The sequence below is a fragment of the Pristiophorus japonicus genome, chromosome 19 (genome assembly GCF_044704955.1).
Source record: "Pristiophorus japonicus isolate sPriJap1 chromosome 19, sPriJap1.hap1, whole genome shotgun sequence".
Taxonomy (NCBI): Eukaryota; Metazoa; Chordata; class Chondrichthyes; family Pristiophoridae; genus Pristiophorus; species Pristiophorus japonicus.
In genome coordinates this window covers 13,958,529-13,974,078 of record NC_091995.1, presented here as the reverse complement: position 1 = coordinate 13,974,078, position 15,550 = coordinate 13,958,529, and the positions used below count along the sequence as shown (strand labels likewise).

Genomic DNA, 15,550 nt, shown 5'->3' with positions numbered 1-15,550 from the left:
TGAAGGCCGATAAATCCCCAGGGCCTGATAGTCTGCATCCCAGAGTATTTAAGGAAGTGGCCCTAGAAATAGTGGATGCATTGGTGATCATTGTCCAACAATCTATCGACTCTGGATCAGTTCCTATGGACTGGAGTGTAGCTAACGTAACACCACTTTTTAAGTCGGGATAAATGGGTCCTTTTCAGAATGGCAGGCAGTGACTAGTGGGGTGCCGCAGGGCTCAGTGCTGGGACACCAGCTATTTACAATATACATCGATGATTTAGATGAAGGAATTGAGTGTAATATCTCCAAGTTTGCAGATGACACTAAGCTGGGAGGCAGTGTGAGCTGTGAGGAGGATGCTAAGAGGCTGCAGGGTGACTTGGACAGGTTAGGTGAGTGGGCAAATGCATGGCAGATGCAGTATAATGTGGATAAATGTGAGGTTATCCACTTTGGTGGCAAAAACAGGAAGGCAGAATATTTTCTGAATGGCGACAGATTAGGAAAAGGGGAGGTGCAATGAGACCTGGCTGTCATGGTACATCAGTCATTGAAAGTATGCATGCAGGTACAACAGGCGGTGAAGAAGGCAAATGGCACGTTGGCCTTCATAGCTAGGGGATTTGAGTATAGGAGGAGGGAGGTCTTACTGCAGTTTTACAGGGCCTTCGTGAGGCCTCACCTGGAATATTGTGTTTAGTTTTGGTCTCCTAATCTTGCTCTTGACCGAGTGCAGCGAAGGTTCACCAGACTCATTCCCAGGATGGTAGAACTGACATATGAGGAGAGACTGGATCGACTGGGCCTGTATTCACTGGACTTTAGAAGAATGAGAGGGGATCTCATAGAAATATATAAAATTCTGACGGGATTGGACAGGTTAGAAGCAGGAAGAATGTTCCCAATACTGAGGAAGTCCAGAACCAGGGGTCACAAACTAAGGATAAGAGGTAAGCCATTTAGGACTGAGATGAGGAGTAACTTCTTCACTCAGAGTTGTTAACCTGTGGAATTCTCTACCAGAGAAAGTTGTTGAGGCCAGTTGATTAGATATATGCAAGAGGGAGTTAGATATGGCCCTTACGGCTAAAGGGATCAAGGGGTATGGAGAGAAAGCAAGAAAGGGGTACTGAAGTGAATGATCAGCTATGATCTTATTGAATGGTAGTGCAGGCTTGAAGGGCCGAAAGGCCTACTCCTGCACCTATTTTCTATGTTTCTATGCATCACCCAGTCCCAGAGGGGGAAAGGACAGTAACTGACCCACTGCACCACCCAGTCCCAGAGGGGGAAAGAACAGTGTGTAACCCACTGCACCACCCAGTCCCAGAGGGGGAAAGGACACTGTGTGACCCACTGCACCACCCAGTCCCAGAGGGGGAAAGGACAGTGTGTGACCCACTGCACCACCCAGTCCCAGAGGGGGAAAGGACAGTGTGTGACCCACTGCACCACCCAGTCCCAGAGGGGGAAAGGACAGTGTGTGACCCACTGCACCACCCAGTCCCAGAGGGGGAAAGGACAGTGTGTGACCCACTGCACCACCCAGTCCCAGAGGGGGAAAGGACAGTGTGTGACCCACTGCACCACCCAGTCCCAGAGGGGGAAAGGACAGCAACTGACCCACTGCACCACCCAGTCCCAGGGGCGGAAAGGACAGTGTGTGACCCACTGCACCACCCAGTCCCAGAGGGGGAAAGGACAGTGTGTGACCCACTGCACCACCCAGTCCCAGAGGGGGAAAGGACAGTGTGTGACCCACTGCACCACCCAGTCCCAGAGGGGGAAAGGACAGTGTGTGACCCACTGCACCACCCAGTCCCAGAGGGGGAAAGGACAGTGTGTGACCCACTGCACCACCCAGTCCCAGAGGGGGAAAGGACAGTGTGTGACCCACTGCACCACCCAGTCCCAGAGGGGGAAAGGACAGTGTGTGACCTACTGCACCACCCAGTCCCAGAGGGGGAAAGGACAGTGTGTGACCCACTGCATCACCCACTGTCTCACCCAATCTCTGAGCAATGTACTGTTTCATTGATCACAGTAACGTGAATCAAATGTTGAAAGGTTTGACGAGAGATTATATTTGGCATGTATGCCGCCTCCCATCGTGTTACAGGCACTCAGAGACTGCCACACTGACGGGTTTATTGACTGGGGGTGGGATCGGCGGTCAGGCAGTTAGATGTGCATGTCAGTTGTGTGTCTACCCCTAGGGAATAGATGCAGACGAACTCTTCCATGTGTGAGATGAGGACAGGGAATGTGAGGCTGTCACTCAGCTGGCCTCGACACATTTAAAGCGACACCGTGCGACCTTTTAACAGTTGCTCTTGTTCAGTGGGGAGCCAGAAGGAGAAGCAGCAATTAAAGGAGTGCTGCAGGTCGTTTGAGTGAAGGCCAAAAACTTCACCTGTCGGGTGACGGCACATGTTGAGTTCCCGATCACAGCTGCCGGCAAGGTGTAAGGCGATCCGGAAACTGACACAAGCTTTTGTAAGAAATGCAATCGGGGCAGCAATCAAGTCCCTTATTGGGTGGGAGTGTCAATGCCTCAATTCATGAGGGGTCTGGACAGAGTAGATAGAGAGAAACTGTTCCCATTGGCAGAAGGGTCGAGCACCAGAGGACACAGAATTAAGGTGATTGGCAAAAGAACCAAAGGCGACACGAGGAACAACTTTTTTACGCAGCGAGTGGTTAGGATCTGGAATGCACGGCCTGAAAGGGTGGTGAAGGCAGATTCAATTGTGGCTTTCAAAAGGGAGTTGGAAAAGTTTCTAAAGGAAATGCAATTGCAGCACAACAGGGAAAGGGCAAGGGAGTGGGACTGGCTGAGAGTCGGCACGGGCTCGAAGGGCCGAATGTCCTTCTTCCGTGCCATAATCATTCTAGGATTCTATGATTTTAATTCATCCTTTCAAGGTGGAGCTGGATGAAGGATCAGATGGGCAGACTGATGGAGTAAAAGGCCTCTGTCTCTGCTAGCTTTCCTGGTTGTCATTATGAGTTTAACGCCATTTCAACACAATCGGCAGTGAACACGGACTCAGGGCACAGAGCTATCACTGCTGGTACCTGCCCTGGGAGTGTTTGATAGGACAGTACAGATAGTAAAGCTTTTACCGATATATAAAACGGAAGAGAGTGACTAAAGTAAATCTTGGTCCCTTAGAAGATGAGAAGGGGGATTTAATAATGGGAAATGTGGAAATGGCTGAGACCTTAAACAATTATTTTGCTTCGGTCTTCACAGTGGAAGACACAAAAACCATGCCAAAAATTGCTGGTCACGGGAATGTGGGAAGGGAGGACCTTGAGACAATCACTATCACTAGGGAGGTAGTGCTGGACAGGCTAATGGGACTCAAGGTAGACAAGTCCTCTGGTCCTGATGAAATGCATTCCAGGGTATTAAAAGAGATGGCGGAAGTTAAAGCAGATGCATTCGTTATAATCTACCAAAATTCTCTGGACTCTGGGGAGGTACCAGCAGATTGGAAAGCAGCTAATGTAAAGCCTCTGTTTAAAAAAGGGGGCAGACAAAAGGCAGGTAACTATAGGCCGGTTAGTTTAACATCTGTAGTGGGGAAAATGCTTGATGCTATCACTAAGGAAGAAATAGCGGGACATCTAGATAGGAATCAAGCAGACGCAACATGGATTCATGAAGGAGAAATCATGTTTAACTAATTTACTGGAATTCTTTGAGGATATATCGAGCATGGTGGATAGAGGTGTACCGATGGATGTGGTGTATTTAGATTTCCAAAAGGCATTCGATAAGGTGCCACACAAAAGGTTACTGCAGAAGATAAAGGTATGCGGAGTCAGAGGAAATGTATTAGCATGGATAGAGAATTGGCTGGCGAACAGAAAGCAGAGAGTCGGGATAAATGACTCCTTTTCAGGTTGGAAATCGGTGGTTAGTGGTGTGCCACAGGGATCGGTGCTGGGACCACAACTGTTTACAATATACATAGATGACCTGGAAGAGGGGACAGAGTGCAGTGTAACAAAATTTGCAGATGACACAAGGATTAGTGGGAAAGCGGGTTGTGTAGAGGACACAGAGAGACTGCAAAGAGATTTAGATAGGTTAAGCGAATGGGCTAAGGTTTGGCAGATAGAATACAATGTCGGAAAATGTGAGGTCATCCACCTTGGAAAAAAATACAGAAAAAGGGAATATTATTTGAATGGGGAGAAATTACAACATGCTGCGGTGCAGAGGGACCTGGGGGTCCTTGTGCATGAATCCCAAAAAGTTAGTTTGCAGATGCAGCAGGTAATCAGGAAGGTGAATGGAATGTTGGCCTTCATTGCGAGAGGGATAGAGTACAAAAGCAGGGAGGTCCTGCTGCAACTGTACAGGATATTGGTGAGGTCACACCTGGAGTACTGCATGCAGTTTTGGTCACCTTACTTAAGGAAGGATATACTAGCTTTGGAGGGGGTACAGAGACGATTCACTAGGCTGATTCCGGAGATGAGGGGGTTACCTTATGATGATAGATTGAGTAGACTGGGTCTTTACTCGTTGGAGTTCAGAAGGATGAGAGGTGATCTTATAGAAACATTTAAAATAATGAAAGGGATAGACAAGATAGAGGCAGAGAGGTTGTTTCCATTGGTGGGGGAGACTAGAACTAAGAATTCCAGTAAGTTAGTTAAACATGATTTCCCTTTCATGAATCCATGCTGCGTCTGCTTGATTGCACTATTCCTATCCTTAATGATAGTTTCAAGCATTTTCCCCACTACAGATGTTAAACTAACCGGCCGAAAGTTACCTGCCTTTTGCCTGCCCCCTTTTTTAAACAGAGGCGTTACATTAGCTGCTCTCCAATCCGCTGGTACCTCCCCAGAGTCCAGAGAATTTTGGTAGATTATAAGAAGGAATTTCTTCTCCCAGAGGGTTGTGAATCTGTGGAATTCTCTGCCCAAGGAAGCAGTTGAGGCTAGCTCATTGAATGTATTCAAGTCACAGGTAGATAGATTTTTAACCAATAAGTGAATTAAGGGTTACGGGGAGCGGGCGGGTAAGTGGAGCTGAGTCCACAGCCAGATCAGTCATGATCTTTTTGAATGGCAGAGCAGGCTCGAGGGGCTAGATGGCCTACTCCTGTTCCGAATTCTTATGTTCTTATGAGCTTTACTCTATATCTAACCCCATGCTGTACCTGCTCTGGGAGTGTTGGATGGGACAGTGTAGAGGGAGCTTTACTCTGTATCTAACCCATGCTGTACCTGCCCTGGGAGTGTTGGATGGGACAGTGTAGAGGGAGCTTTACTCTGTATCTAACCCGTGCTGTACCTGCCCTGGGAGTGTTGGATGGGACAGTGTAGAGGGAGCTTTACTCTGTATCTAACCCGTGCTGTATCTGCCCTGGGAGTATTGGATGGGACATTGTAGAGGGAGCTTTACTCTGTATCTAACACATGCTGTACCTGCCCTGGGAGTGGTGGATGGGACAGTGTAGAGGGAGCTTTACTCTGTATCTAACCCATGCTGTACCTGCCCTGGGAGTGTTGGATGGGTCAGTGTAGAGGGAGCTTTACTCTGTATCTAACACATGCTGTACCTGCCCTGGGAGTATTGGATGGGACAGTGTAGAGGGAGCTTTACTCTGTATCTAACACATGCTGTACCTGCCCTGGGAGTGTTAGATGGGACAGTGTAGAGGGAGCTGTACTCCATATTTAATCTTCCCCAAGAACAACATAATTCACCATTTTGAGCACAAAACTCACACGGGAAACCTAGTGAGGGAACAGTTGGATAGATAACAGGAATGACGTCGGTGATTGACTTCTTCAGTAATGCAGTATCAGTCGTGATTTGGTGCTCAAGTCTTTGGAGTGGGGCTTGAACCCACAATCTTCTGACTCAGAGGCCAGAGTGATACCAACTGAGCCACATTGTGAGTTGAGACAACAGCAGTAAATTGTATCTATATGGCTGCTTTACCGTAGTAAAAACGTCCCAAGGTGCTTCACAGGAGCGATTATCAAACAATATTTGACACTGAGCCACAGAAGGAGATATTGGGACAGCTGATCAAAAGCTTGGTCACAGAGACCTTAATAATAACCTTGACACTCTAATAAGGAAGGACACTCTGTGTGTCTGTTTCCTCTCACTATAAAACTCAGATTTTAGGTTATAAGGAGCGTCTTGCATGGGATATGCGGCACAGAAACAGGCCATTCGGCCCAACCTGTCCATGCCAGCGTTTATGCTCCACTCGAGCCTCCTCCCGTCTTTCCTCATCTAAATAAAAACAGATGATCTGGTCATTATCACATTGCTGTTTGTGGGAGCTTGCTGTGCGCATATTGGCTGCCTCGTTTCTCACATTACAACAGTGACTACACTCCGAAAGTACTTCATTGTTTGTAAAGTACTTCGAGATGTCCGGTAGGAGCTATGTCTTTCTTTTAAATCTATCAGAATAACTCTCTATTCCCTTCTCCCTCAGATGTTTGTCTAGCCCCCCCCTTAAATACATCTATACTATTTGCCTCAGCGAGTTCCACATTCTCACCACTCTCTGGGTAAAGAAGTTTCTTCTGAATTCCCTGTTGGATTTCTTGGTGACTCTCTTATATTGATGGCCCTTAGTTATGCTCTTCCCCGCAAATGGAAAAATGCTCTCTGTCTTGAAGGAGCAAAGAGTGGGGGAGAGGTTTAGGCAGGGAATTCTCGAGCTTTCGGACCCAGGCAGCTGAAAAGGTCCCGTTCGATCACAAACTGTGGCCCCAATGTTTCTTCTCTCAATTGCCACTTGGGATCACTGGAGCTGCCGTTCCCAACTGTCCATGCGACGGGAGGGCAGGTGTTCCTGCTGCTACCTCTTGGACTATTAGATCCTGGGAGCAGCGAATCCAGGAAAAATCAGACCAGCTGAGCCACATAGTGAGTTGAGGCAACAACAACAACTTGCATTCATTCAGCGCCTTTAACGTAGTAAAATGTAGCAAAGCACATCACAGGAGCGATTATCAGACAGAAATTTGACACCGAGCCACCATAAAGAGATACTAGGGCAGGTGTGATCAAAGAGGTAGGTTTTAGGGAGAGTCTTAGAGGAGGAGAGAGCAGTGGAGAGGTTTAGGCAGGGAGTTCCAGAGCTTAGGGCCCAGGTGATTATGAAGGCACGCCCGCCAATGGAGCGACGGAGGTTGGGGAGTGGGCAAGTGGCCGGAACGGCAGAAGGGCGGGGTCTCACCGAGCCGTTTCCCCGGCAGTCTCCGCCAGCGTCGGACCTTCCTCGCTCTAACCGCCACTTCTCTCTTCCGATTAGACCGCGAGGGGATGGGAATCGGACGCTCCCAGAGTGTCACCGCCTCCATCGCCCGGGTGGCCCAGCACAGGAGCAGCCGGGGACGCAACGAGCCCAGGCGCCACACCATCGCCAATGGCATTGATTACGACGCGGTAAGTGCGACCGAGCGACGCCCCGCGATGGGGGGTGGGGGGGGGGTTTGTGGGGGCAGGGGCAGGGGGTGGCAGGGGATCGACTTCACCGGGTTACCCGAGAGCAAATCGGGATCCCGTGATCAGCCTGAAAGGATGAGCAGGCTGGGACTCCTTTCACTACCACAGGGAAGACTGAGGCTGCCCCAATAGAGGCCTTCAGGATTATGAAGGGGTTCGATCGGGTGGATGCAGAGAAGATGTTTCCCACATCACAACAGTGACCACATTCCAAGTGTACTTCATTGGCTGTAAAGCACTTTGCGACATCCGGTGGTGCTGAAAGGCGCTATATAAATGCAAGTCTTTCTTTCTTTTTTGTGGAGGGGCCAGAACTAGGGGTCATCAATATAAGATAGTCACTAATAAATCCAGTCGGGAATTCAGGAGAAGCTTCATTACCCAGAGAGTGGTGAGAATGTGGAACTCACTACCACAGGGAGTGGCTGTGGCGAACAGCATAGGTGCATTTAAGGGGAAGCTGAATAAGGAGATGACGGAGAAAGCAATAGCAGGATATGCTGATAGGGTGAGATGTAGTAGGGTGGGAGGAGACTGGTGTGGAGCATAAACACTGACATGGACCTGTTGGACCCAATGGCCTGTTTCTGTGCTGTAAAATTCTACATATTCTATGTAAATTCAGCTCCTCCCCCAGTGACCCCACTCTCCCTCGTCCAGTGACCCCACTGCCCCCCCAGTGACCCCGCTCCCCCCTAGTGACCCCGCTCCCTCCCCCAGTGACCCTGCTCCCTCCCCTGTGAACCCTCCCCCCTCACCAGTGACCCCACTTCCCCAGTGATCCCGCTCCCCCCCGCAGTGACCCCACTCTCCCCCAGTGACCCCATTCTCCCCCAGTGACACCGCTCCCTCCCCCAGTGATCCCGCTCCCCCCCCCAGTGACCCCACTCTCCCCCAGTGCCCAGTGACCCCGCTCCCACCCCCAGTGACCCCGCTCCCTCCTGCAGTGACCTCGATCCCTCTCCCAGTGTTCCTCTCCCTCTCCCAGTGACCCCACTCCCTCCCCCAGTGATCCCACTCACCCTCCAGTGACCCCACTTCCCCCACTGACCCCGTTCCCTCCTCCAGTGACCCTGCTCCCTCCCCTGTGGAACCCCCCCCCCAGTGACCCCACTTCCCCCCCCCAAAGTGACACCGCTCCCTCCCCAAGTGACCCTCCTGCCCCAGTGACCCCGCTCCCACCCCCAGTGACCCCGCTCCCTCCTGCAGTGACCTCGATCCCTCTCCCAGTGTTCCTCTCCCTCTCCCAGTGACCCCGCTCTCCCCCAGTGACCCCGCTCTCCCCCAGTGACCCTCCTCCCCTTGTTATCCGAAGGTTCCCCACTCCCCTACGCTTGCCTCTGTCTCCTGACTCCCCCTCCCCCACCAGGAACACTGAAAATGGGTCCCTCAGCCCCGCTGCAGGCCTGTACCCGCGAAGGGTTAATGGAAACATTGGACATGGATTGGGAACGGCCCAGGCTAGAGAACTCCGGTGAGGACAAGACCTCCCTGCGGTGGTGGCTCAGCGAACCCCTGCAGGCCCCCAGGGCCTACTCTTGAGGTGATGGCGTGCGCTCAGTGCCCGAGAGGAATTCGAGGATGATGTGTCCCGGGAGCAGGAACATTCATCCTGCCCGCCGTTGAGGCCGAATGCTCATTGAGTCCGGTGGGAGCAGTTGCAAGACTCTCGATGGCAGGTGCAAAACACAAGGACATCCTCCCTCCCTCCCTCTCTCTCTCTCTCTCTCTCTCTCTGCGCCATCAAAACAAAGCAAAGAAGTGATTCCAAAGATAAAAGAGAGTCGGCAATTTGTCACCAATACAGGCTCGACCTGTGGGATTTGGGAAGCCTGAGGTTTACAGAGATCATGAGGATGAAGTTTTCCACGGAGACGAGTGACGAGCTCAGTCTGACAGCGACTCCCCCCTCCCTCTCCCTCCCCATCCTCTAGTGACCCCGCTCCCTCCCCCAGTGGCCCTGCTCCCTCCCCCAGTGACCCCATTCCCCCCTCCCTCCCCCGCCCCGTCCTCTAGTGACCCCACTCCCTCCCCCAGTGACCCCACTCTCCCCAGTGACCCCACTCCCTCCCCCAGTGACCCCGCTCCCTCTCCCAGTGACCCCACTCCCCCCTCCCTCCCCCGCCCCATCCTCTAGTGACCCCACTCCCTCCCCCAGTGACCCCGCTCCCTCCCCCAGTGACCCCACTCCCCCCTCCCACCCCCGCCCCATCCTCTAGTGACCCCACTCCCTCCCCCAGTGACCCCACTCCCTCCCCCAGTGACCCCGCTCCCTCCCCCAGTGACCCCGCTCCCTCCCCCAGTGACCCCACTCCCCCCTCCCTCTCCCTCCCCCGCCCCGTCCTCTAGTGACCCCACTCCCTCCCCCAGTGACCCCACTCTCCCCAGTGACTCCGCTCTCTCCTCCAGTAACACCGCTCCCTCCCCCAGTGACCCCGCTCCCTCCCCCAGTAACCCCGCTCCCTCCCCCAGTGACCCCGCTCCCTCCCCCAGTGACCCCGCTCCCTCCCCCAGTGACCCCACTCCCCCCTCCCTCCCCTGCCCCGTCCTCTAGTGACCCCGCTCCCTCCCCCAGTGACCCTGCTCTCTCCCCCAGTGACCCCGCTCCCTCCCCCAGTGACCCCGCTCCCTCCCCCAGTGACCCCGCTCCCTCCCCCAGTGACCCCGCTCCCTCCCCCAGTGACCCCGCTCTCCCCCAATGACCTCGCTCTCCCCCAGTGACCCCACTCTCCCCAGTGACCCCGCTCCTCCCCCAGTGACCCCGCTCCCTCTCCCAGTGACCCCATTCTGCCCCAGTGACCTCACTCCCTTCCCCAGTGACCTCACTCCCTTCCCCAGTGACCCCGCTCTCCCCCAATGACCTCACTCTCCCCCAGTGACCCTGCTCTCTCCCCCAGTGACCCCGCTCCCTCCTCCAGTGACCCCGCTCCCTCCCCTAGTGACCCCGCTCCTCCTCCATGACCCCGTTCCCTCCCCCAGTGACCCCGCACCCACAGTGACCCTGCTTTCTCCCAGTGACCCCACTCTCCCCCAGTGACCCCACTCACCCTCCAGTGACCCCACTTCCCCCACTGACCCCGTTCCCTCCCCCAGTGACCCTGCTCCCTCCCCTGTGGAACCCCCCCCCTCAGTGACCCCACTTCACCCCCCCCAAAGTGACACCGCTCCCTCCCCAAGTGACCCTCCTCCCCCAGTGACCCCGCTCTCTCCCCCAGTGACCCCGCTCCCTCCCCCAGTGACCCCGCTCCCTCCCCCAGTGACCCCACTCCCCCCTCCCTCCCCCGCCCCGTCCTCTAGTGACCCCGCTCCCTCCCCCAGTGACCCTGCTCTCTCCCCCAGTGACCCCGCTCCCTCCCCCAGTGACCCCGCTCCCTCCCCCAGTGACCCCACTCTCCCCAGTGACCCTGCTCCCTCCCCCAGTGACCCCGCTCCCTCCCCCAGTGACCCCGCTCCCTCCCCCAGTGACCCCGCTCTCCCCCAATGACCTCGCTCTCCCCCAGTGACGCCACTCTCCCCAGTGACCCCGCTCCTCCCCCAGTGACCCCGCTCCCTCTCCCAGTGACCCCATTCTGCCCCAGTGACCTCACTCCCTTCCCCAGTGACCTCACTCCCTTCCCCAGTGACCCCGCTCTCCCCCAATGACCTCACTCTCCCCCAGTGACCCTGCTCTCTCCCCCAGTGACCCCGCTCCCTCCTCCAGTGACCCCGCTCCCTCCCCTAGTGACCCCGCTCCTCCTCCATGACCCCGCTCCCTCCCCCAGTGACCCCGCACCCACAGTGACCCTGCTTTCTCCCAGTGACCCCACTCTCCCCCAGTGACCCCACTCCCTCCCCCAGTGATCCCACTCACCCTCCAGTGACCCCACTTCCCCCACTGACCCCGTTCCCTCCCCCAGTGACCCTGCTCCCTCCCCTGTGGAACCCCCCCCCAGTGACCCCACTTCACCCCCCCCCAAAGTGACACCGCTCCCTCCCCAAGTGACCCTCCTCCCCCAGTGACCCCGCTCTCTCCCCCAGTGACTCCGCTCCGTCCCCCAGTGACCCTGCTCCCACCCCCAGTGACCCCGCTCTCTCCCCCAGTGACTCCGCTCCCTCCCCCAGTGACCCTGCTCCCTCCCCCAGTGACCCCGCTCCCTCCTGCAGTGACCTCGTTCCCTCCCCCAGTGTTCCTCTCCCTCCCCCCAGTGACCCCGCTCTCCCCCAGTGACCCCGCTCTCCCCCAGTGACCCCGCTCCCCCCCAGTGACCCTCCTCCCCTTGTTATCCGAAGGTTCCCCACTCCCCTACGCTTGCCTCTGTCTCCTGACTCCCCCTCCCCCACCAGGAACACTGAAAATGGGTCCCTCAGCCCCGCTGCAGGCCTGTACCCGCGAAGGGTTAATGGAAACATTGGACATGGATTGGGAACAGCCCAGGCTAGAGAACTCCGGTGAGGACAAGACCTCCCTGCGGTGGTGGCTCAGCGAACCCCTGCAGGCCCCCAGGGCCTACTCCTGAGGTGATGGCGCACGCTCAGTGCCTGAGAGGAATTCGAGGATGAGGTGTCCCGGGAGCAGGAACATTCATCCTGCCCGCCGTTGATGAGGCCGAATGCTCATTGAGTCCGGTGGGAGCAGTTGCCAGACTCTCGATGGCAGGTGCAAAACACAAGGACATCCTCCCTCCCTCCCTCTCTCCCTCTCTCTCTCGTTCTCTCTGCGCCATCAAAACAAAGCAAAGAAGTGATTCCAAAGATAAAAGAGACTCGGCAATTTGTCACCGATACAGGCTCGACCTGTGGGATTTGGGAAGCCTGAGGTTTACAGAGATCATGAGGATGAAGTTTTCCACGGAGACGAGTGACGAGCTCAGTCTGACAGCGACTCCCCCCTCCCTCCCCCGCCCCATCCTCTAGTGACCCCGCTCCCTCCCCCAGTGACCCCGCTCTCTCCCCCAGTGACCCCACTCTCCCCATTTCTCCCCCAGTGACCCCACTCTCCCCAGTGACCCCGCTCCCTCCCCCAGTGACCCCGCTCTCTCCCCCAGTGACCCCACTCTCCCCATTTCTCCCCCAGTGACCCCACTCTCCCCAGTGACCCCGCTCCCTCCCCCAGTGACCCCACTCCCTCCCCCAGTGACCCCACACTCCCCAGTGACCCCGCTCCCTCCCCCAGTGACCCCGCTCCTCCCCCAGTGACCCCGCTCCCTCTCCCAGTGACCCTATTCTGCCCCAGTGACCTCACTCCCTTCCCCAGTGACCTCACTCCCTTCCCCAGTGACCCCGCTCTCCCCCAATGACCTCGCTCTCCCCCAGTGACCCCGCTCCCTCCTCCAGTGACCCCACTCCCTCCCCTAGTGATCCCGCTCCTCCTCCATGACCCCGCTCCCTCCCCCAGTGACCCCGCACCCACAGTGACCATGCTTTCTCCCAGTGACCCCACTCTCCCCCAGTGACCCTGCTCCCACCCCCAGTGACCCCGCTCCCTCCTGCAGTGACCTCGTTCCCTCCCCCAGTGTTCCTCTCCCTCCCCCAGTGACCCCGCTCTCCCCCAGTGACCCCGTTCTCCCCCAGTGACCCCGCTCCCCCCCAGTGACCCTCCTCCCCTTGTTATCCGAAGGTTCCCCACTCCCCTACGCTTGCCTCTGTCTCCTGACTCCCCCTCCCCCACCAGGAACACTGAAAATGGGTCCCTCAGCCCCGCTGCAGGCCTGTACCCGCGAAGGGTTAATGGAAACATTGGACATGGATTGGGAACAACCCAGGCTTGAGAACTCCGGTGAGGACAAGACCTCCCTGCGGTGGTGGCTCAGCAAACCCCTTCAAGCAAACCAGTGCCTACTCCTGAGGTGATGGCGCACGCTCAGTGCCTGAGAGGAATTCGAGGATGAGGTGTCCCGGGAGCAGGAACATTCATCCTGCCCGCCGTTGATGAGGCCGAATGCTCATTGAGTCCGGTGGGAGCAGTTGCAAGACTCTCGATGGCAGGTGCAAAACACAAGGACATCCTCCCTCCCTCCCTCTCTCCCTCTCTCTCTCGTTCTCTCAGCGCCATCAAAACAAAGCAAAGAAGTGATTCCAAAGATAAAAGAGACTTGGCAATTTGTCACCGATACAGGCTCGACCTGTGGGATTTGGGAAGCCTGAGGTTTACAGAGATCATGAGGATGAAGTTTTCCACGGAGATGAGTGACGAGCTCAGTCTGACAGCGACTCCCCCCTCCCTCCCCCGCCCCATCCTCTAGTGACCCCGCTCCCTCCCCCAGTGACCCCGCTCTCTCCCCCAGTGACCCCACTCTCCCCAGTGACCCCGCTCCCTCCCCCAGTGACCCCGCTCCCTCCCCCAGTGACCCCACTCTTCCCAGTGACCCCGCTCCCTCCCCCAGTGATCCCGCTCCCTCCCCCAGTGACCCCGCTCTCCCCCAATAACCTCGCTCTCCCCCAGTGACCCCGCTCCTCCCCCAGTGACCCCGCTCCCTCTCCCAGTGACCCCATTCTGCCCCAGTGACCTCACTCCCTTCCCCAGTGACCTCACTCCCTTCCCCAGTGACCCCGCTCTCCCCCAATGACCTCGCTCTCCCCAGTGACCCTGCTCTCTCCCCCAGTGACCCCGCTCCCTCCTCCAGTGACCCCGCTCCCTCCTCCAGTGACCCCGCTCCCTCCCCTAGTGACCCCGCTCCTCCTCCATGACCCCGCTCCCTCCCCCAGTGACCCCGCACCCACAGTGACCCTGCTTTCTCCCAGTGACCCCACTCTCCCCCAGTGACCCCACTCTCCCCCAGTGACCCTGCTCTCCCCCAGTGACCCCACTCTCCCCCAGTGACCCAGCTCTCCCCCAGTGACCTCGCTCCCTCCCCCAGTGACCCCGCACCCACAGTGACCCCACTCTCCCCCAGTGACCCCACTCTGCCCCAATCACCCTCCTCCCCCTGTTAACCAAAGGTTCCCCACTCCCCTACGCTTGCCTCTGTCTCCTGAACATGTCCCACCAGGAACACTGAAAATGGGTCCCTCAGCCCCGCTGCAGACCTGTGCCCGCGAAGGGTTAATGGAAACATTGGACACGGATTGGGAACGGCCCAGGCTAGAGAACTCCGGTGAGGACAAGACCTCCCTGCGATGCTGGCTCAGCAAACCCTTCCAGGCCCCAAGGGCCTACTCCTGAGATGATGGCGTGCGCTCAGTGCCCGAGGGGAATTCGGGGATGAGGTGTCCCGGGAGCAGGAACATTCATCCTGCCCGCCGTTAATGAGGCCGAATGCTCATTGAGTCCGGTGGGAACAGTTGCCAGACTCTCGATGGCAGGTGCAAAACACAAGGACATCCTCCCTCCCTCTCTCTCTCTCTCTCTCTCTCTCCCGCTCTCAGTGCCATCAAAACAATGCAAGGAAGTAATTCCAAAGATAAGAGAGACTTGGCAATTTGTCACCGGCCTGTGGGATTTGGGAAGCCTGAGGTTTACAGAGATCATTAGGATGATGGTTTCCACGGAGACGAGTGACGAGCTCAGTCTGACAGCGACTCCCCCCAACCTCCCCTCCCCCGCCCCCTCCCCCACACCTCCCCAGAAACATTGCAATTAATATTTAAGTTTGTCTAAAGCCTCCAGAGTTGCTGATTGGTTGACTGGCACTTGCCGCTGATTCACTGAGTGTGTTGGGACTGAGGAACAGCAGGAGGGAGGGCCTTTTTACCCCCTCGGGCCTGCTCTACCATTCGATGAGATCAAACCCACTCACCCGCCTCATCTCCATATCCCTCGATACCCCCACCCAACAAAAAGCTATCGATCTCGGTGTTGAAAGCTCCAATTGATCCCCAGCCTCCACAGCACTTTAGTCGAGAGAATTCTAGATTCGAACTACCCTTTGTGTGAAAAATGATTCCCCTCCTCAATTACCTCAATTTCTTGGTTTACACCACCAGAGGAAATAGTTTCTCTTATCTACCCTATCGGATCCTCTTAACATTTTAAACACCTCAAATCTTCTATATTCAAGGGAATACTAGCTACGTTTATCCAACCTGTCCTCATAGCTTTACCTTTTAAGCCCCAGTATCATTCTGAATTGGTGGATTCTGAAT

General features: G+C 55.9%; 1 protein-coding gene across 1 annotated transcript in view; it reads left to right on the top strand.

Annotated features, from left to right (window-relative positions):
• LOC139230362 (suppressor APC domain-containing protein 2-like) overlaps window positions 1–15,550 on the top strand; it is a 75,917-nt gene that overhangs the window by 39,393 nt on the left and 20,974 nt on the right. Inside the window, exon 2 of the mRNA XM_070862190.1 lies at window positions 7,296–7,429. Coding sequence (XP_070718291.1) covers window positions 7,296–7,429 — 134 coding nt within the window. The remainder of the gene's footprint in view (window positions 1–7,295; window positions 7,430–15,550) is intronic.